The 21,087-nt window shown below is 43.7% G+C and overlaps 1 protein-coding gene across 5 annotated transcripts in view; it reads left to right on the top strand.

Annotated features, from left to right (window-relative positions):
- ARHGAP19 (Rho GTPase activating protein 19) overlaps nt 1-21,087 on the top strand; it is a 223,159-nt gene that overhangs the window by 86,669 nt on the left and 115,403 nt on the right. For all 5 annotated transcript variants that reach the window (XM_069239608.1, XM_069239607.1, XM_069239606.1 and 2 more), the window contains exon 3: nt 1,746-1,826. In XM_069239608.1, the coding sequence (XP_069095709.1) occupies nt 1,746-1,826 (81 nt within the window). The remainder of the gene's footprint in view (nt 1-1,745; nt 1,827-21,087) is intronic.

The following is a 21,087-nucleotide window of genomic DNA, read 5'->3' as shown; positions in this document are numbered from 1 at the left end:
AAAATTAACTGTTTTGGATGATGATTGTTATTTTCTGTGCAACACACATACATGCTCACACTCACTCACACTCCCTCACTCTGAGGGTATACGTTTTAGAGGTAGGATACGGCTTTCCTATGTCCTTCCAAAAAATAACATTCATTTATGGCATTTTATGAGAAACTGTTGCAGTCCTTAGGTTCATGAAGTTTTTAATGATTTGTATTTAGGATTTGTATAGTGGATTATGTCCATAGGTGTCAAAACACTATCAATGGAAAAAGCATCAAATCAAAAGCAAAGGGAACAATTATGGAAGAGAAAAGAGCCAGGTCTTCAGTTGTTTTTGGAAGGCGGTGTGGGAATCTAGGCTGGCTATGTGGGACAGCAGTGTGTTCCAAAGCTTTGCCGCCACTACTGACCAAGTGCAGCCACCCCATCTAATTTTCCGAAACTTTGGACGATCGCCTTCTTTCGAGAAGAAGACCTCAGTTGTAAGCATAGTGATTCAAAAAACACAATAGGTGTCAGCAACTTTGGAGGGAAGCTTGACAATCAGGTTCCTTCCTCGTTGGATACATTGATCCTTCATTTCCTGTGAGAGAGAGAGGACTGAGATCTTTATAAACAAAGAATTTACAATAGCACTTTGATAGCAGCATCTCCATACCACCATCTCTTTATCTTTGTTTTTCAATTGCTCAATGGCTAACTGAAGGCAGGGTTGAATCAAATTTCTTGTAAGTTTTTTGCATACTTTAGTGACATCAAAGGAGCAAGCCAATATTGTTCCATTATACCATGAGTACTTGCATATATTTTACCAAGGGCCAAGACATTTAGTCACTGGTATGACCGAAGGCCATATTGATGTCAGCAAGGTGGCGGTGGGAATGCAGGAGGCAGGTGTATATCTAATGGCTGAATTGCCCAATGTGAAACCAGAAAACCTGGTATCAATCCTGGCTTCCCCACTTGATCAAATTGTGTGATCATAGGTAATTGTTTTATTTCACTTTCCCTTCTTTTTCTTCATTATCACCTTGAAGTACATAACTTCAGGACGTGTACTGTATGAAACAGTCTTCTGTGTTTGATTTTTTAAAAACGAGTTTGTTATCCATATATATATTAGCACTTAGGCCACCCAGAGAGTGCACATATCAACTAACTTGCCCCTTAGTTCACTGTTGGCATTGTTGTCAGGGTGGGTGGAAGCATGAATATTTCTAAATTAATGTTTGAAAACAATACCTCAATGTGCAGATATAATCTGATATATTAAGGTGAAACTGTTGTATGTATTAATGAAATAGACTTTTTAAATTTTGAAGATACTTTATCATATGTTACATATTTGGTGCAAGATGTCTTTGAAGTGAAGATGTTACTAAAGTTTAGCTGTGCAGGGCCCCCAAGTTTCTTTAACCTGTAAACAAATGCGTACCTTTAGTGCTGAGTTGTGGGGGCGAGGTGCCGCATTTAAAGGCCAGCAGGGCCGCATGCTGCCTTGGACTTTGAGTATCACACCATTATACTGTTAAAACCTTTATTATTCACACACCACATCATATGCGCCCATAATTTAAGGTAGTAGTGTCCTCTAACAGCACTTGTGAGACTTTCTTTCTGTTTCTCAGTTATATTTTATTAAGTGATCACATGGTATAGCACAAAAGCAGTTTGCAGTATACCCGCTTGGGCTAAGTTTAAAGAAGGAAATTTAAATACTATTTGATTCATAATCTCTTTCTATTTTTCAGAGAAAGGCGTGGTATTTGGTGCACCATTGACCGAAGAAGGCATTGCGCAGATTTATCAACTTATTGAGTACCTTCATAAAAGTAAGTGCAACTAGTCTCCTCGTTTTTATATCCTAACGTTCCCCTGTTAGTGCCTAGATCACAAATACAGGATATCCCGTTTTTTCTTATGAGTATGTAGTCGGCTCTGAAAGCACACATAAGTAATTATGTGCTGTCATGTGGTTCTTTTGATTTTAGCATGAAAGACGTAGGTTGGGGGTAACAGATCTGTAAGTTTGCAGCCTTCAGATTCCATAAATGTTTGCCTTATCTCTGATGAGCCTCCCCCTCAATCTGCTCCATTTTTAAGTCAAGTGTTAGCGTTCGACCTGCTGTATACTTAAGTATACTTATATTGTGGGTTAAAGCAATTTCATTTAACGGTTGTGGTGCCCTTTATAAAATCCCTGCTCGCTAGTGGTCAGTTCTGCCTTTTTCTCCCTCCTCTTTCTGTTTCAGAGCAGCCACCTATTGTATTATTTCACTTTAATTTCTTTATCTGTTGCTGTGATGGACTACTTTGGCATTTCTCTTTTACTGCCTTTTCACTTTGGGTGTTTTAGGCAGGTAGCTGCCTGCCTTTTATCGCAGCATGTTCCTCCCACCTCCCCCCATCTCGCTGACATTTGTTTGGCTTTATTCCAGTTCTTTCCTCTACCCTGCTTCTAAAATAAGCTTATTTTCCTAAACAAACACCATATGCCCTTGCATTGCAGAGAGTGTCTCTGTCTCTCTCTGTGTGTGTGTGTGTGTGTCTCTCTCTCTCTCTCTCTCCCCCCCCCCCTTCCATCACACACAGGGCATTGCTTATCTCCTTTATGGGGCTATAAATCTTCTCAGGTTGCTCTGCTAACTTCATTTGAGTTTTTTTTTTTCTTTTGCTCTTGGGCGCTGTTGTCAAAAGATGACAATTAACTTGTTTGAAATGTGTGAAACCTATTGCATTGAAAATGCTTGTTTAGCCACCCCTACCCTTTGTTACTGCCAACGTAGAGTACATGATGCATTATCTAAATAGAAGCTGTAGTCAGGCACGTCGGAACATTTCATTAGAGAGAGATTAATCCAATGCACGCAGATAATCGTATCCACTGGATGGGAAATTACCACTCCCGATACACCTTATGTTCCTTAGCCGACTAATTGTGTAGCGCCCTGTCAAACACCATAAAGCAGCAATAACATCCACCACGTGTTGTGAGGCAGGGAGTGCCGGAATACATATGGCGCATCCACATTCGGCTCCCACTGAGAAATACTTGTTCTCTTTATGCTTACTATGTATGAAGGAGTTCATTCTCATACTGCTGCGTTTGTCATGGCGCGATGCATGATCTCTAAAGGGTTGGGTGAGCTGTTTCTGTCAGTCGGCCTCTTGTCTTTCTGTCACTGCAAGGTGATCCCTGCCGTTCCATTTCTCGACAGGACTCTTATTTATTCCTTGCCAAGTTAACATCGATAAACGAGTCACTTCCTATTTGCATAAGCAGTCTGCAGGACATATTTACCATTTTGTGTAATCTGGTCCCTTTTTCGGAGTTCTGGATATGTACCTTGAGTAATGTTGGTTCTACTTAATAATGTGTTTCTTCTGCAGATAATTAATATTTGGAATAGTTCTGCTGTCAGGCCGGCTCCCCAAACTTTGTTTATGCTTTCATTGTGGGCTGAATGCTAAATTCAGAAGGTACCCTGGGCAGTGATATTGGCCTCAAAGGCTGTCCAGTTCATGATCCCACCCCTCATATCTTATGCATGCTTCTTTTCTTTATAAAATAGGACCCTACTTCCAACATAAACATGTGGATAGAGCTGTATTATCTGCAGTCTTTAAAATTCTTCTGGTTTTCAGTACTTTATTTACTCGCTGTCATCAAGGCAGAGGTGCCAGACAGAATGCAATAGTGGATCAAGTTTTGTATGACATGTCTAGTTTTCTAGAAGACCTGGTTGCATTCAGGAACAGTTTAGCTGGTTTGAGTCTGTGTGCTGAGTTTTATAGAAAAACTTTGATATTACTAAACTCGAACCCCAAACATTGAGAGGACCACCCACCTTTTTATAGAAAAGATGCTAAAGGCAAGCTTACATTAAGTACCTGAAGTCCAGTTCAGCTGGGCTTGTAAAAGTCTGCCAGTAAATGGTTAGGTCCACATGGCACAACACTAGAATAGGGAGGTCCTTTGGGGGCAAAACTAGCTCTAATCTATTGCACGGTGACGGGATGCCAAATGTAATGGGTACCCACACCGCAGCCTACTTGGTATACCAACTTCAGCAGCCTACCTCATGGAACAAGGGCCGGCTGTTATAGACATAGGGAACAAAGCCTGCAGGAGAATCACTGATTTTAAGAAGTTGCATACCAGCTCTCGAGGATAGCATTTACCCAGTATGTATCTATACAGTGTTTTTGTCTAATGCACACTTTCACATGGTCTATATTCTTTGCCTATGTGGAATGCAAGGATCTCCTAATGGGACCTTCACACGCAGTCTCGCCGTAGCCTGGTACGAGGGTGCAGTAGCCACCATCCGATACACTATTATCCATCGTAGTTGCAGGAAGGCCTGTTCCATTACAGATTTAAACACAAATGTAAATGATTTTCATTTAAATTCACTGAATAGGAGTTTCACCTTATGTGTAAATACTGATGTGGATCCAGCCCTCCAGGCTGGAATCCCTTCCACTACCGTGAGTATGGTAAACTTTGGATCCACCCCCTAACTTTAGATGCATCCCTAATAAAGCCTAGGCTCATTTATCAAATGTCAAAACAGGGATTTGCAGATTGTTGAGTCCCCTTAAGGAAAAACACAAACTAAGCCAGCAAAGATACAATCAAGGCAAAAGGCAAGCTTTTTCCAATGTATAAATGGAAGAGGAATTTGAGAGCAGTTTTCTACGCTGCTAACAGCACTTCTATTCCCAAAATGTTTGTATCCCAAGTCATTGATGGTTATCTTGGAAAAGAGCAGGCCACTTGTTCATAGGAACAAATAAAAAAAAAAATCAACGTTTGATTAGCTGCAAACAGACCTCGGGTAGATCATGGCTCGTCCTTTACAGGGTTAGCCCTATGGCAGCAATTCGTATGGGTGTGGGAAACGGCAATCTAGTGTCATTCTGAGGTAGACCCTTTCTAACTACCATTTGCCCTGCCAGTAAGCATGCCTAAAGTGAATATTTTAGTCAAGTAAAGCAGAAATGTATAATGCAATCTCTGGGTGACTGTTTTTAGGTTGAGCATAGCAGCATGTGAGCGCTGCTTTTCGGACATGTTGGTATCTATGTGGACCTTCAACCATGCCCATCACTTTCACTCACTCATGTGGTCTGCCATTCAAAAATCCTTTGACATTGGTAAATGCTCTACGTTTGTCCCGCCTTGGGGCGGTTTTGTTACCGCCTTGGGGATCGACCCTGTTAGATGGATAATTGCATGTTTGCCGTTATGTTTCACTGCAAACAAACTTCTTTTTCCTTTTGCCTCTCCCCTTCACGCTCATGGTGGCTGTGGCGCTTTGAATTGATTTTCTTTTGCTAACTGTTTTACTTTACTTTTTCAATTTATGTGGCAAAAAAGTCCAGTTTGGAACTTACAACGCTAATAGCTCTAACTCGAGCAAACACGAGACCCATTACATTGCAAGTGCTTGCTTCTTTTGAATTTTTTTTTTTTTACTGCTCACAGCAAGTCCAGTCACCTTCTTGAATGAAGGCACGCAATCACACACCAGAATTACTGCCTGGGTATGTAGGACGTCTGCTTGAGGTCCTGTCCTGTTCTGGGAAAAGATCACAAGTATGGTAGGGCCCATTGAAACCTGAAACGCTCATGGATTAGGAAACTAGGCAGGGCTTCCAATGCCAAGCTAACCCCTGATATCAATAAAACAATCCAGAGTAAAATGCCCCCTGCTGTAAAATTGTTGGAGAGTTTTCTCAGCACCATACCTTTTTAAGGAATCACTTGTCTCCTTAGTGGGGAAAATGGAGTAAAGCTGCTGCATGGACTTTTAGAGATTAATCCAGAGAGAAGCTGTGCTTGTGTAAATCATTTGTAGGCCCAGTTTTTGCTGAGAGCCAGAAGCCTGAAGCGTCGGGGAAGTGTTACCACCCCTTAGATTGTGGTAGTACAACTGCCATTGCACCCTCTAAAGCTAGAAAGACTGAAGTTAGATTGCTTCCCCACCCTGTGTGTGTGTTACTGCATCATGGTGTACAGATTGTGCCTATGTCAGACTTCAGATTATCCAGAGACTGTCCTGATTTGTTAGTAGAGACCAGAACGTACCCAACTTTTAATCTGCAAGTAAAATAGTGGGCAGGCACCCATCCTACGAGGCATGTTGTGATCACAAAATGTGCCGATTTATTGTGTTTACCCAGATCCTCCTTTGGAGAGTCACTTCATTTTGGACTGCTAAACTGCATTTACCCACTCATGATTTATCCCAACTGTAGGGGCTTGGGATGCGGTCTTTTACTTTCCTTCCTAACTTGTCAGCCTGCCATCTGCTAAATATTTGGCCTATCAAGCCTAGCGCCTTCTACCTCTCTCAGGGTCTTGGGACAGAGTGCTGCAACATCACAAATCAACAGTTGCAGCCTTTCCCATACGTAATCTGCACCGGAAGGAACCCAACGTCAGGGAGTTCTGTTAAAGCACCTTTCTCAAGGTCCCCAAATGTACCTGAGACGGTCTGCACTATAAGGTTGGCGTATGCGCTCCAGAGTAGGAATCAGTTGATTTGACAGACAGTATTTCACATAGACAATATTGACTATTGTACGCTCTTCCATTTCTTTCACTTGGGTGAAGAAATGTTTGCTTATATTTCTTAGTTTTTAACACAGAAGTATATTTTCTTTATTGCTCAGATTGCTGCTGTCTCTCCCTCTTTGTATGCCATACCAGGTGCTTTTCCACCCTCTTACTCCACAGGTTCTGAGGTGCATCACACCATCTATTCATACATTCAACATCAGGGTGGGGGAACCCTGAACAAACTCCTGGTTTCTCCTTCTCTTTACACAGGTCGCCAGTTCCTCACTAGGCCACATACCCAAGAGTTGGAACTTGATGCCATGTTTATGAACTGGGCTACTATAGTGGTACTGGTAGTGCCTATTCCAGGTTCTGTTTTCAAGAATGTGGCATTTCTTGCATCCCTTGGGTTTGATAATGTGATTGATACGTTGTAGACTATTTGGTGATGTTTGGAAGATGGAACTGTTTTGACAGAGTGTGGATTTCATATGCTGCAGTTATGCACTGCATATGTATAAAGGATGTAAGTTTGAAGGAAACACCAAATGGATGGATGTGTAGTCTAGTAGGAGCAACCCGTCAGTTTAGGGGATTTACAACTTGTATATCTCTTGTTTAAAAATACCTATGTTTTTAGGACGAAAACCCTCACCCACCTTTATATGGCATGCTTCATCTGGGTCCACCTCACACCATCTCCCTGATGATAGGTAGTGGTTTGGGCTTCAACTTGCCGGAATGGAGAGGAACACACAGATTTACTTATGGGGGTAAACACCAATGTTGAGCTATCTGGTATAGGTGAGAGTAGGCAGAGTATATGATAAAGAAAAGTTAAAGAGCTCAAAATGCTAATCAGTAGTTTAAGTCATAGTTTTATTGATTGTCCCCGACGAGCATTATAAAACAAGCCAAGAAATATGACTGCAACCCTTTCCTGATACTGGGGTCAACCTGTTTCTGCCAATTACTAAAACCTTACAAAGAGGTGTACAGCATGTGTCAGGACCTAATATTCAGTCTTATCACTCTGCAGATAGAAGTGTGGTGTAAAGAAGAGTAAAACAGGAATAGCTATAGTATGCAGATTAAAAATATAACCTGTATTCCTCAGTCAATGTGGCTTAATCACCGTTTTCATCACCTGTAGAAGAATAAATAATAAAGAGACAAATGGAGGGCATTGAAGTGACAAAGGGCCATATGTACGAACACATTTTCCCATTGACACAGAATCGGAAAAACCCTTTGCTACATCTGGCCCTGTATCCCTTCAGGTGATCAAATACACGCCAAAACCTCAGGCAGACAGTAAGCAGGGCTACATGAGTAAAACAAGTCAAGCTTAAGAGTAAATATATTATAAATAGCGCTGCCGGTTTTATCGTATTTTTTTTTCTTCACCCTATATTTATCCATATTTATTTTTTGCTAATTTTGCCTGTTTATCCATATTTATTTTAGGTTTTGTGAAACAACGAAGTTGAAGTGTGTATATTTCTCATTTATTTAACCAGTAAACGTACACTCATGCCTGAACGCTTTGACGGTTTTCAATTATATAAACTCAGTTAGATTATAAAATATGCACTTATAAGAAAACATGGAAATGTTAGTGTTAAGTTTGTGCAAATCTACTGCTGTTTAAGGTTCTTTACTAAAATCCCTTTATTTATTTTTTAGCCCCTTGCCTGTCAGCCCGCAGAGCATTTGGCCTAGCAGTCATGACTGACAGCATTTATAATTACTCAAAAACAACCCAATTCCAGTTTCTATCCACATTCAAAAATAAATGCAGGCAGGAAAATAAATGGTTTTCTGTCACTACTTATCTGTAAAAAAAAAAAAAAAAAAAAAATCTGTAAAATCGGAAACAGGGAGACTTAATTATAAAACGATAGTCGAAATAGTCCGTGACTAAATCGCCACCAGCTCTATAAAAAAAAAAAAAAAAAAAAAAACACTACTGCTATATCCTCACGAGGAATACAAAGTATATCAGGAGGTCAGCATACCAAGTGAGCCAGTAAAGCACCGAACAGAAAACAAAAGACACAGCAAGCCACAGAACATAGTTGGTGCCGGGTGAAATAATGTCACCTTCCACAGGTGAGAATATCCCTTCAAGTGAGCAAGTACACATACCTCTGAACAGATTTTGACCATAATAACCACACCTACTGTGCCACCAAAATTCCCATTACGTGAATAAATCAAACACAATGTATCCATAACGCTTACACACAAATATTATATGTTGAGCCTCAACTCGCCAAAAACTCAGACAGACTGAATGCAGGGCTACATGATTACAATAAAGTCAAGCTTAAGAGTAGATGTTTTAGGATGATATTCGAAATAGATTCAGTGCCTTAATCACCACCAGCTATAAAAACAAAATAATAAAAACACTGCTATTTCCTCGCCACCAATACAACGGAAATCGGGAGTTCAGCTTATCAAGTATGCCAGCAAAGCACCGAACAGAAAGCAAAAGTCACAGCAAGCTACAAAATGTGTAGTTGGTGCCGGGCGAAATAAAGTCACATATGTATAACTCCCAGAGTTCCGGTGGATATAAAGGTGGTAGGGTGAGGGGTGTTGGCTTTCCTCAGAAAAGGTATGTCATAAAGAAAGCAAGATATATCCTGCCCTGGGGGAATGCATACCTCTGTCTCTCCACTGCTATTTCTATTTGAATGCCTGGAACGAGGAGACCCTGCCTCAATCCAAGCCGATATTAATATTAATACAGCCTTTCTTGGAAATGCGTTGACGTCCAAACCCCGCTTTCACCACCAGGGGAGCCCGGGTAATCGAGTCTAGTACACAACGAGGCATGCAAACCTCAGCAGAGATTCCAGTACGACATGCGGACGTAATGTGTGTCTGCAGTATTGTGGGGCCAGTAGTCTAAACCAGGCTAACTAAAGTAACGTCCTTAATTTTAGGAAGGGCAGGGGAAAAAAACCCAACATATAAGGCCCATAATTCATAGACCACGCTTAAGTGAATACACCTGCCCATCATGGGGTGGGGGGGATGAAAACCAGAGCTAGTAGACATGTAGCATGCATGGCATTCAATTTAGCCAATGGTGTGCATGCAATTCCCAAATATCAAGAAACTTCCAAGAGACAAACTTGTTCTTCTGGTGGCAGTTCATTTCCTTCGTCAAAGCACATAGCTCTGATGCTTTAGGAGCCCAGGTTCTTATGAGCCATTCTCCGCTTCTGTACCCAACATGCACTACTGCTACAAAGTTGCAGGTGGTCAGGGACACCCGTTACCATAGCCAAGAAGTGTTGTGGAGATCCTAGTACAACCTCAATCAATTTCTCTAACAGTTCCAGTAGATTAGAGTTTGGTATTTACTGTTGCATTTTGTAAATTTTCTTCTGATGGATACAACTACCTGTGGATGGCTCACCTTATGAATTCTCCCACAGCGCCAGCATTCAACGGAAAATTTTCTTCCCAGCTCTTCTTGTTTACGAGGACGTCACAATTGCACGGCTCCGCACGCGACTCCGTCTGACGTCATTGTGGCAATAAGAAGTCCTCGCTAGTATCAGTTCCCTTTTTTCCACGCCTTCAGCACTAGCAGTTTTTTCCTGGCTCTTGAACAGCTACTGTTTCGTAGTTTTCTTGTTGTACTCGTTACAATGTCTCCACCAAAGAAATCAGGTTTTAAGCCTTGTCGTGAGTATGAGGGTCGTATGTCAGTCACAGACCTTCATGAAGACTGCTTGTGGTGTTTAAGTTCGGACCACGACGTGGAGGGTTGCGTGTCTTGCCAGAGGATGAACCAGAAGGCCTTAAAAGAGAGGCTAAGCTCTTCTTAGCTAAAGCTAAGAGCGGTCACAAGGGTCATCGAAGTATCTAAGGCGAGGGACTCTTCTTCTCATAAGTTGTCGAGATCTTATATGCGGCACAGGCACGATTCTCGACGCTGTTCTTCCAGGGATCGGTCTCGGTCCCCTCCGAGACGACATCGTACGGCGTGGGAGGTCAGTCCAACTATTACTCCCCAGCCTCAGAGTCCACAGGCTTTTCTGGCGCCCTCCCTGATTGAGGTTGTCGAGTCCCCGGCAAGTCCTCCGACTCACTTTTCACCTGTGTTGGCTCTGGAGCCGCTGGTGCAAGTTTCAGATCTGACCCAAGTGCCTCAAGATGAGCAGAGGTTTCCTGCCTTCCCGACTCCAGGAGCGGATCCGGCAGCTTTCCTTAATGCTATGCTAGCATTTTCAACAAGGCTATGGCCCCTGCTGGTGCACAGGCTGGTCCCACGGGTCCATTAGCGTTCTCTTTGGGTTCGCCGGCGCCATACAAGCCGGCTCAGTTTGTGCCCTTCTATCCGGCTGAGAGTGCTGGTTCGGCGCCGATGACATCGTCGCCTCAGATGATGGTGCCGGCGCCGCTGATGGAGTCAATACCGGTGCCGGATAGGTCCCGGTCGGGACGCAGTGTATCTCCATCATCTCCTCCACCATGTCCATCTCTCTTGAAGCCAGCGTTGTCGAAGTCTGCTCTCTGTCAATGCAGAGATTGGCGGCCAGATTGAGATGAAGGAGGGGAGCATTGGCTCTCGGAGGAGCAGGAATACCAGCAACAGTTGTTAGAGGAAGGAGAGATTCCTGAGCCTATGGAGGAGTTTCAGGGTCTGGACTCTGCAAGTGGACTTGATACCTGACCTGAGTGGGATCTTTCATCCCTGGGTGAATTTACAGAGGAGGCAGCATCCTATCTCACGGTCATAAGGAAGGCTGCTGAATTTTTGGATCTCCTGTTACCAGCTTCGGAAGTGAAGACCAACATCTTGACGGAGGTGTTGCATCCTTCCTCTACTTCTGCAGAGCCCCTACTCCCTTTTAATGATGCTCTTACTGAGCCTATTTTAGACATTTGGACAAAGCCTGTCACAACTCCAGCGGTTTCCAGGACTGTGGCTAGGAGGAACAGGGTTGCTCCTGGGGATCCTCAATTTTTATCTCAACATACGACTCCTGAGAGCTTGGTGGTCCAAGCTTCTTGTTCTGCCCGATCTGCACCTGGTTTGTTTCCTGCCAATCCATCGAACAGGGAGTACAAGAGAATGGAGCAAGCAGCCAAGAAAAGTTTCTCATCGTGTAATATGGCCCTGAAATTGGTCAATGGTACCTTTGTGCTGGGGAGGTTTGTTCATGCCCTGATGGACACAGCAAGAGCTGTGGTGCCGAACTTGCCTCAGGATGTGCAGGGGAGGTTTGATGAGCTCCTTTTGGTCACTCAAGCGGCGGCCAAACAGATTATCCAGTCAGGTTTAGATACAGCATATTCAGTGGCCAGGGCAATGGGCATTTCGGTGGCGACCAGAAGGCATGCATGTCTTAGGTCTTCTTGCTTTTCCACGGATGTTCAAAAAGCTTTGTTTGATGGCGAAAAGTAGTTTGTGTCCAAGGCCGACTCTGTTTTGGAACGTTTTAAAGACAGCAGGTCTACTGCAAGATCCTTGGGGCTACAGGCGTCAACATCTACACCCTTTAGTTCCTTTTGGAGATTTAGGGGGTTTGGTCGTGGATTCTCTTATCGTGGAAGGCCACAGTCCAGCACTCAACAGCCTGTCAACCCTCTCTGTAGATATTTTAGAGGACGGGGGAGGGTTAGTTCAAGAGGAGCCGCCCAGCAGCATCCTGCCTCATCCTGTTCCTCTGGGGGAACCCAACAAGGCAAGCAGCCCTAGTTTTCTATCCATCTTGGATCATGCTTCTCCCGTAGGGGCCAAGATATTTCATTTTCTCCACGAGTGGGAGTTAGTCACATTGGACTCTTGGGTGCTAAATATTGTGGGGAAAGGTTATGTCCTTCCTTTTCAGGAGTTTCCCCCTCCCAACCCTCCCCATCATTTATTTTTCTTCAGAAGAGCATCTCCTGTTGCTTCAGTCCTTTTGTTAAAGGATGCAGTGGAGTTGGTTGTAGAGCAGGAAAGGGGTCAGGGATGCTATTTGAGATATTTCCTGATTCCCAACAAGGATGGTTGATTTGAAGCCTATCCTGGACCTGAGGATTTTGAATTGGTTCCTCAAACTGGAGAAATTAAAAATGCTGACTCTAGCACAGGTGCTTCTGGTGTTGAACAAGGAAGACTGGATGGTGTCTGCCGACTTACAGGATGCTTATTTTCATATCCCCATTCTGAAGTCGCACAGGAAGTATCTCCGGTTTGTGGTAGGGTTGCAACATTACTTCCGCACCTCGGGTATTCACAAAGGTGATGGCTGTGGTTGCAGCGGACCTCAGAATGAAGGGAATATCTGTATTCCCTTAGCTGGACGATTGGCTGTTAAAAGGCAAGTCCCCTGAGCTTGTGCTGCATCATTTGCAAGTGACAACAAGGTGGTTTTTCAACCTTGGTTTTAAGGTAAACGTCCCCAAGTCTCACCTGGAGCCCTCTCAGCGCCTCCTGTTCATAGGGATAGTACTGGATACCAAAATAATATATACACGGTTCCAAAAAACACAAGGGTTTCTTTTAGACATGTGGTTCTACAATGAATGGAAACCAATATGTTCGAAGCAAGAGCCCTCACTCACCCTTCGGTGACATGCTTCATCATAGGGCTATGCTCCTCGTCAGGCCGGTGCTGCAATGCCTGACGGGCCCCGCAGGGGGGCTCTTTGCCAGAGATCTTTTGAAAATGATGCACAACCGGTCAAAGTGTGAGTAAGGATTGGAATAAGGATAGTTGAAAATGCCTAGAGGTAAAAAAATACTATTTATTCTGATATTAATACTCCTGACATGATTAAAAACAATAAATAGGGATATGGTAAAATAATGTCTACGCTCCTCAAATGAAGAAATAATTTATACAGTTACTAAATCTCAAAATGGAGAATAGTACAAGAAAAGAGTAAACACAGGGACCCTGTGTTACTCTGTATAATAGGTCAACATGTTTCTCGCTATTGTTTTGTCAATAATGATCTTATGCGATTCGTCAGGACCTTAGCACGTTCCTAATCCTTTAAACAATTAGGAGTCCCATACTAGGGAAATCAGAAACCTAGAAGAGTAAAAAAGAAACCATGGTCAAAGAGTTACGTTGTCATCAACAGTGATGTGTACACTCTATCCTGAGAAGTTATCCGATACACTTGTGAGAAATCCCAAGGGTGCCACGTGACAAAAGTACAAAAGTGATAAATAAAAAGGACCAACTTAGCGAAGGTTCCTCAATGCTTACCCTCCAAATATTAAAGGTAGGGCCTCATCGGGGAAAACATCAGGCTTGAAAAATCCACTATGGTCTAGATATATGTATGTATGTATGTATGTATATATATATATATATATATATATATATATATAGAGAGAGAGAAGATACTTTAGATAACATGTTAATTACAGTGGTTAGTTAACTGTCTAGAAACCATAACAGGCATGGTGTGGTATCTACATCAGGACTCCTTTCAATGATAATAATATGCCAATCATGGAAAAGCCAATTACACATACAATTTACACAGGGAGCACTTGCACTTTAGCGCTGGTCATCAGCGGTAAAGTGCCCAGATTACCAAAAAACAACAAAAACAAAGTCCAGCACACAGTCAACACATAGGAAGCAGAGGCAAAAAAGACAGGGGAGACCACGTCAAGGGCACCAGGTCTAACGGGTCCAATTTATTTTCTTCATCTTGCTAGTGAGGTTTTTGGCACATGAGCAGGTTTTTGATCGAAGATGCAGGGCTTTTGGGTGAAAACCACATTGAGCATAGGTTACATGGTTGATAATACTTGCATAGGCCTGTCCTGTGGTGACTGTATAAGAGATCCTTAGGGTAAAGTTGATAATGTGGCCTAGCCAATTAACAATGTATTTTGCCATATTCTAGATCAGCGATGGATGAGTGACTGATTAGAACAAGTTGTTTGTGCTGTCATCTCAAATTTGACACTAACGCACTGATTTTCATCAAGAGATTTCGTGGGGTGGAAGGACGATGCCGAACGTTGACTTTGGCCCTGCCTTGGCTTTGCCACCATCGAAAATTGGTAAAACCCTAAAGGATGCACAGAATGAAGCTCTGGATTTTGAAAATGGTGATTAGAATTAGTTGTACATTGATTCAACGATTTCCACTTAGTGTGCTCCTTTGTGGTTGGAGCAGTTTCTTAGGGCCATATGTACGAACACATTTTCCCATAGAGACAAAATGGGTAAAACCCTTAGTTCGGGGCGGACCGTGATTAGAATGATCACGACCGGGGTGTTATTGATGTGCTCGGGGTACGATGCTAAGGCACATAATCTAATAAATTGTTTTGAAATGCAGTGCGTATGTTTGGATTGAGTGCTGCCACGGATCGGATTTAGCCTGATGTGCACTTGATTTATGTAATCACTGGTGCGTTTTTAGAGCCGATATTGTTGTCATTGTGGTGGTGTTTGTATCGAATAGCGCCTTCTGTGCCAGGGCTGGCTTACTGCAGTGTGGGAGATGATTTATTGACTGGATGAATGGCCGGCTTTCACAAATAGAGGCGCATATAAACAGTAAACAAGTAATTATGTGGTATTTCTTTTAACTACACAGTAACTCCTTTTTTTGTTTTTCTTTTCTGAATTTGACGTTCTCATTTTTTAGGCTGGTGACATCTAGTGGTGGAAAGATGGAACCAGCAAATGCTACTAGCTGTCTTTCTTAAGCGGACGTTTTAAATACAATATTGCTTGTTTCTTGAACTAATAAACAATATATATATATTCTATCGAGTTGCACCGTTACAATAGCTCTGTGAAACAAATGACGAGAAGCTCTTATATTTATAAAAGACTCTAGGTCTTGCTGAAACTTCCAGTAATATTCGACATTAGGCAACAAATGAATAGCTTTGGTTCCACTTACAAAGCCTTTTCAAAAATACATATTCTGCCGTTTGTGGTTCGTAAGTAAAATCAGAAATGTTTAAGTGGTTCTCGCGCATAGCTCAAACGTATATTGTAAGATTTAAACTTATATATGTGATACAGTCACTGCATAGGTCGAATTGATAACGCCTTTTCACGTGACTTTATCTTATACTGGTCTACATGTAAGTGAAACAAAATCAGGAAAAACGAACCGTGAAGTTGCAAGCCACACAGTTGGCGCTTTTTAGGCAAGGGGCTAATTAGAGTGAAAGGGAGCCCCAAAGGAGGTCCCTGGGCAAATAAAGAATACCTACACAAGACGATTCAAAGTCCAAACCACGAAGCTGTATTTCAAATTAAGAATCATTGTAGATGGCAAAAGTTATTCAGGCAATTCAAATATGATTCCGTGTATCATTAGTCAAGAGAAAAGTCTAAGTATAGGATCACATAACAGACTGTCATGGTCAGTAGGAAAGCAAGGATAATGCTGGAAGACATCCCAAAAGTAGCACATTTCATAGTTGCACAGGAGCAGAGAATTATGCTCTTTGCATACTGAGGTGGTAAATGGGCTGAACTAATAAAGGTACATGAGAAAACCAATTAGCTTTTCTGCAATTGTTAAATCGAACAGGCTTAGTCTAGGCACCCTCCCAAAGTTGATAGGCAGTGAGTACCTTTTAGCTACATACAAAGGGAAGTGATCATTACATGATTGAACAGTGGAATATTAAAATGAATAAACAATACAGTTGTGGCTTAGATTTTTACCATATCAATAAACGTTGGAAAACATTGTTTTCAGAGAAGATAGTTATTAAAGGATGCTAGTGTCAGACCACAGAAGCAAACCATTAAAGTATATCCAGTGAAACCTATGTATTATCCCTGTTCAGCAAGTGGGAATGCTGTTGAGACATGTGAAAGTGTTGTTCTCAGATGAAGCAGTCTGTGGTGCGACCAGACCGTTGTAGATAATTACCTGTGTTTGTTAGGGGGTGGTCTTACTCTGATCCAGTGATGAGCAGTCTGCCTTTATTAGGATGTGTGACCTAGTGGGGCCTACCTTAGTTGTGATCTAGAAGAAAATGAAAGAATTAGTAAGGTGAATGCACCCAGAATGAGGTGGTCCATACTATGTTTGCACTGTATTATAGTGACCAATAAAAATTTCTGACGGAACAAATGTAAACGCTACTGGTGCATGAAAGCAGTGACCCAAAAAAAAAAAAACACACAGTATAAGTGACTCTTGGTTAGACAAGACATTATGCTCAGTACGTGACTTGTAGAAGTAAGTGAGGGCACCTGGGCGTTAATATACCCAACTGAGAACTGCTCAAATTAGATTAAAGCTGAGTGGAATAACCTCCTGTGGCTCTTCTCACAAGAAGGAGGTTCACCACTTTGGCATATGAACGTTCACCTTTTTCATAAAACCTTTCAGCAGTTTTGACTGTATTTCCTAATGTAGTTATATAAGCCAGCCTCCTATATCCTATGATATAGGAGGCTAGGACATCCCACCATCACAAGACCTCTGTGACTCCCTAGCGACCTTCTTCTACCACAAGTTCGCAGACATCCTTGACAGCTTCAGTACTCAGGCCCCCCGTCGACCACAGACTGTCCACCCATCAGCCTCCTACTCTCCTGGACCCACGTCAACGACACCATCGAGATCATGCACACCATCCACTCCGGCTCACCATCCGACCCCTACCCTCACCACATCTTCAACAAAGCAAGCTCCGTCATTGCACCCCAACTCCGGAAGATCATCAACAGTTCCTTCGAGTCCACCACCTTCCTGGAGAGCTGGAAACACGCTGAGATCAACGTCCTCCTTAAGAAACCCAAGGTGGACCCAAAGGACCTCAAGAACTTCCGGCCCATCGCCCTGCTTCCTTTCCCGGCAAAATTCATAGAGAAAATTGTCAACAAACTGACCTGCTTCCTCGAGGAGAACAACACTCTGGACCCATCCCAATCTGGATTCCGCAGCAACCACAGCACCAAAACCACCCTCATCGCTGCCACCGACGACATCAGAACCATACTGGACAAGGGCAAAGCGGCAGCCCTAATCCTCCTGGACCTCTCAGCCACGTTATACACCGTCTGCCACCACACCCTACACACACCCTACACACACCCTACACACACCCTACACACACCCTACACACACACACACACACACACCTCAACGACGCAGGAATCTGCAACAGAGCCCTGGATTTGATCACCTTCTTTCTCACCGGCAGAACTCAGAGTCCGCCTCCCTCCATTCCACTCTGAAGCCACCAAAATCATCTGCGGCGTACCCCAGGGTTCGTCCCTCAGCCCGACCCTCTTCAACGTCTACAGGGCACTGCTCTCTAACAATGCCCGATCTGATAACCTCAACATCATCTCATAAGCCGATGACAGCCAGCTGATCCTCTACCGCACAAAGGACACCGCCAAGACCAACCTCCACGAAGGAATGAAGGCCATTGCTGAATGGATGAAGAACAGCTGCCTGCAACTGAATTCCGACAAGACTGAGGTCCTCATCTTTGGCTCCACCCCCTCCGCATGGGATGACTCTTGGTGGCCTGCCACACTGGGAGTCACACCAACACCCACCGACCACGCACGCACACTGGGATTCATCCTTGACTCTTCTTTATCTATGACCCAGCAAGTCAACACCATCTCCTCCTGCTTCAACACCCTCCGCATTCTTCGGAAGATCTACAAATGGATCCCCACTGAAACCAGAAGAACAGTCACCCAAACCCTCGTAAGCAGCAAACTGGACTATGACAATGCACTCTACGCAGGAACCACAACCAAACTCCAGAAAAGACTGTAACGCATCCAGAACGCCTCTGCATGACTTATCCTGGACATCCCCTGCCACTGCCACATCGCATCCCACCTGAGAGACCTACATTGGCTTCTCGTCAACAAGAGAATCGCGTTCAAACTCCTCACCCACGCAGGCACTGCACAACACCGGACCAGAATACCTCAACAGACGGCTCTCCTTCTACACCTGACCTGACAGCTTTGCTCTGCCGACCTTGCCCTCACCACCATCCCCCGCATCTGCAGAACAACCACCGGTGGCAGATCGTTCTTGCACCTTTCCGCCAAGATGTGGAACACGTCCCACCCACCTGCGTCAGACACAGGACCTACTTACCTTCAGGAGACATCTCAAGGCATGGCTGTTCGAGCAGTAGCAGCCCTCCCCCTCCCCTCAGCACCTTGAGACCCTCACAGGTGAGTAGTGCGCTTTACAAATACTCTGATTGATTGATTGATATTGTGTTTCTGTTCCAGCCTTTCCTCATCAATAGTCATTAGCACTGAACTGTTCTGCCTATATGTAGGATCCCAGAGCCCTTTGTGAGATAAGTATGCATGCGCATTTGTATATAGACATTGATGCCCAAGACCTTTTTGTAGACAAAGAATGCATATACATAGAAAAACAATTTACTTTGTAGCCTAACAAAGGCTAAAGATAGCCTACATTTCATTTATTCTTCATCTAAAAATATCGGCAATGATTTGAAGAATAGTTGCTACATCTAAAGTGACCAGAAACATCACTTGCAAACCTCTTTTGAAAAACTAAAAAATGAAGGCAATGCAGGGCAATCCTAGCAAGTAGAAGCAAAGCAGGAAAACTGGCTCTCGGCCTTTATAGGATCCATCAGTCCTTCAGTGTCCCATCATGCCCCAGAGGTGGCAGTTTTGTACCTGTTTTCCTAATGCTTTCTTTTATTTTTCCAGTCAAAATGCCTTAACATTTTGTGAAGTTCTCTGGTTGTGATTAGGAAAAAAGCCCAGTCCAATCCCCTTGACCTCTGCATCATATGCCATTCCATCAGGATCACTATCCAAAAGACTGCAGACATTGTAAGAAATGACCCAGAGAGCTCTGAAGGATATGAAACCTACAAAAGATGACGGTGAGTGCTTTCAATAAGTCTCACCACTTGCAATTCGTGGGTAGCATTCCAGGTCATCGTACTTTGTCCCCATAACACCTCGATTTGGACCTAGCTACATGCAAATTAGTCTTGACCCTGCTAAAAAAAGGAACAGTTCAGCTTGAACTGCCAGGAAAGTTCCCCCTTGAGCCAGAACACTAGCCACCCAAGACCGGTTTTGCCCTGATTGAGGCTCTTCAATCAGGTTTAGCTTTGTTCCAGTGGCACAGTGAGCAAGGCACCTACATCCGGGCATACCTTTAGCCCCTTAGGGTAGCACATCAAACACACAAAAGGTGATGGAGCGACTGCTTTCCGTAAGTCTAAACACTGCAATTATTCGGGTAGCATTGCAACTACTCTTTCTTTTTCGCCCACCATGCCACCTCAATTTGTACCCAGCCATATGCAAATCAGTCTTGACTCTGCTCCAGTAGGAACAGTCCAGTCTGAACTGCAATGCCAGATGGAACTCAAGCAACCCAAGACCGGTTTTGCCCTGATTAGGGCTCTTCAGTTGGGTGTAGCTTTGTTCCAGTGGCACAGTGAGCAAGGGACGCGTGTCTGTGCATACCCTTAGCCATTTAGGGTGCTACTTTAAACACATAAACGGAGATTGGAGGATGCTTGCAATAAGTCTAACCACTGGCAATCTGTTGAGTAGCATTCCAAGTCTTTTGCCCACCATGACACTTCAATTTGAACCCATCCACATGCAAATCAGTCGTGACCCTGCTCAAAAAGGGACCGTCCAGCCAGACTGCCATGCCAGGTCCTGCCTGAGCTGCAACACCAGATCGTTTTAGCTCTAATTGGGGCTCCCCAGTAAGGGGTAGCTTGGTTCCAGTGGCACAGTGAGCAACGGACCCACGTCTGGGCATACCCTTTGCCACTTAGGGCAGTACGTCAAGCACAAAAGTTGATGGGAGGATGCTTACAATAAATCTGACCACTGGCTGAACTGTTCCCATGAAGGGTAGGGTCAAGCCTGATCTTCATATGGCTGGTTCCAAACTGAGCTGGCATGGTGAGCAAAACAACAATGGGTTGGAATAGTACACTGAGCGATTTCCAGTGATTAGACAAATTACAAGCATTCCTTCCATCACTTTTTGTGAGTTTGATGCACTGCCCTAAGTGGCAAGGGTATTCCCAGATGTGGGTTCTATGCTCTCTCTGCCACTGGCACCAAGTTATACCTGGCAAATGAGGGTTAATCTGGTCCTAGGTTTTTTGTGGTTTGGTGAGGGCCTGGCCTGGAAGGTTAGGCAAGACTGTTCCCATGAGGAGCAGGGTCAAAGTTGATTTGCAGCTGGCTGGGTTCAAACTGAGGTGCCATGGGGAGCAGAAAAATTATGAATGGGGATACTACCCAGAGCGATTGCCAGTAATTCTAATGGGTCTGAAATCAGTGAAGATATGGAGGGGTCGCTGGACCCTTTAGAATACCAGCTGGAAGATCCTATGGATTGGGCTCAGAAACTGGGCTAAGCTAGCAGGTTGGATACATCACCTGACTCTGGTATGCTTTCTCCCCCTTCCATGGCTACAGAGGAGGGAGCTTCTTACTCCATGGTGGTGAGAAGAGCAGCTGAGGTCTTGAGCCTTGAGCTTGTTTCAGTGACTGTCAAGAATA

The sequence above is a fragment of the Pleurodeles waltl genome, chromosome 6 (genome assembly GCF_031143425.1).
Source record: "Pleurodeles waltl isolate 20211129_DDA chromosome 6, aPleWal1.hap1.20221129, whole genome shotgun sequence".
NCBI classification, from domain to species: domain Eukaryota; kingdom Metazoa; phylum Chordata; class Amphibia; order Caudata; family Salamandridae; genus Pleurodeles; species Pleurodeles waltl.
Note: the sequence above shows the minus strand (reverse complement) of the source record. Positions and strands in the feature narration are given on the sequence as shown.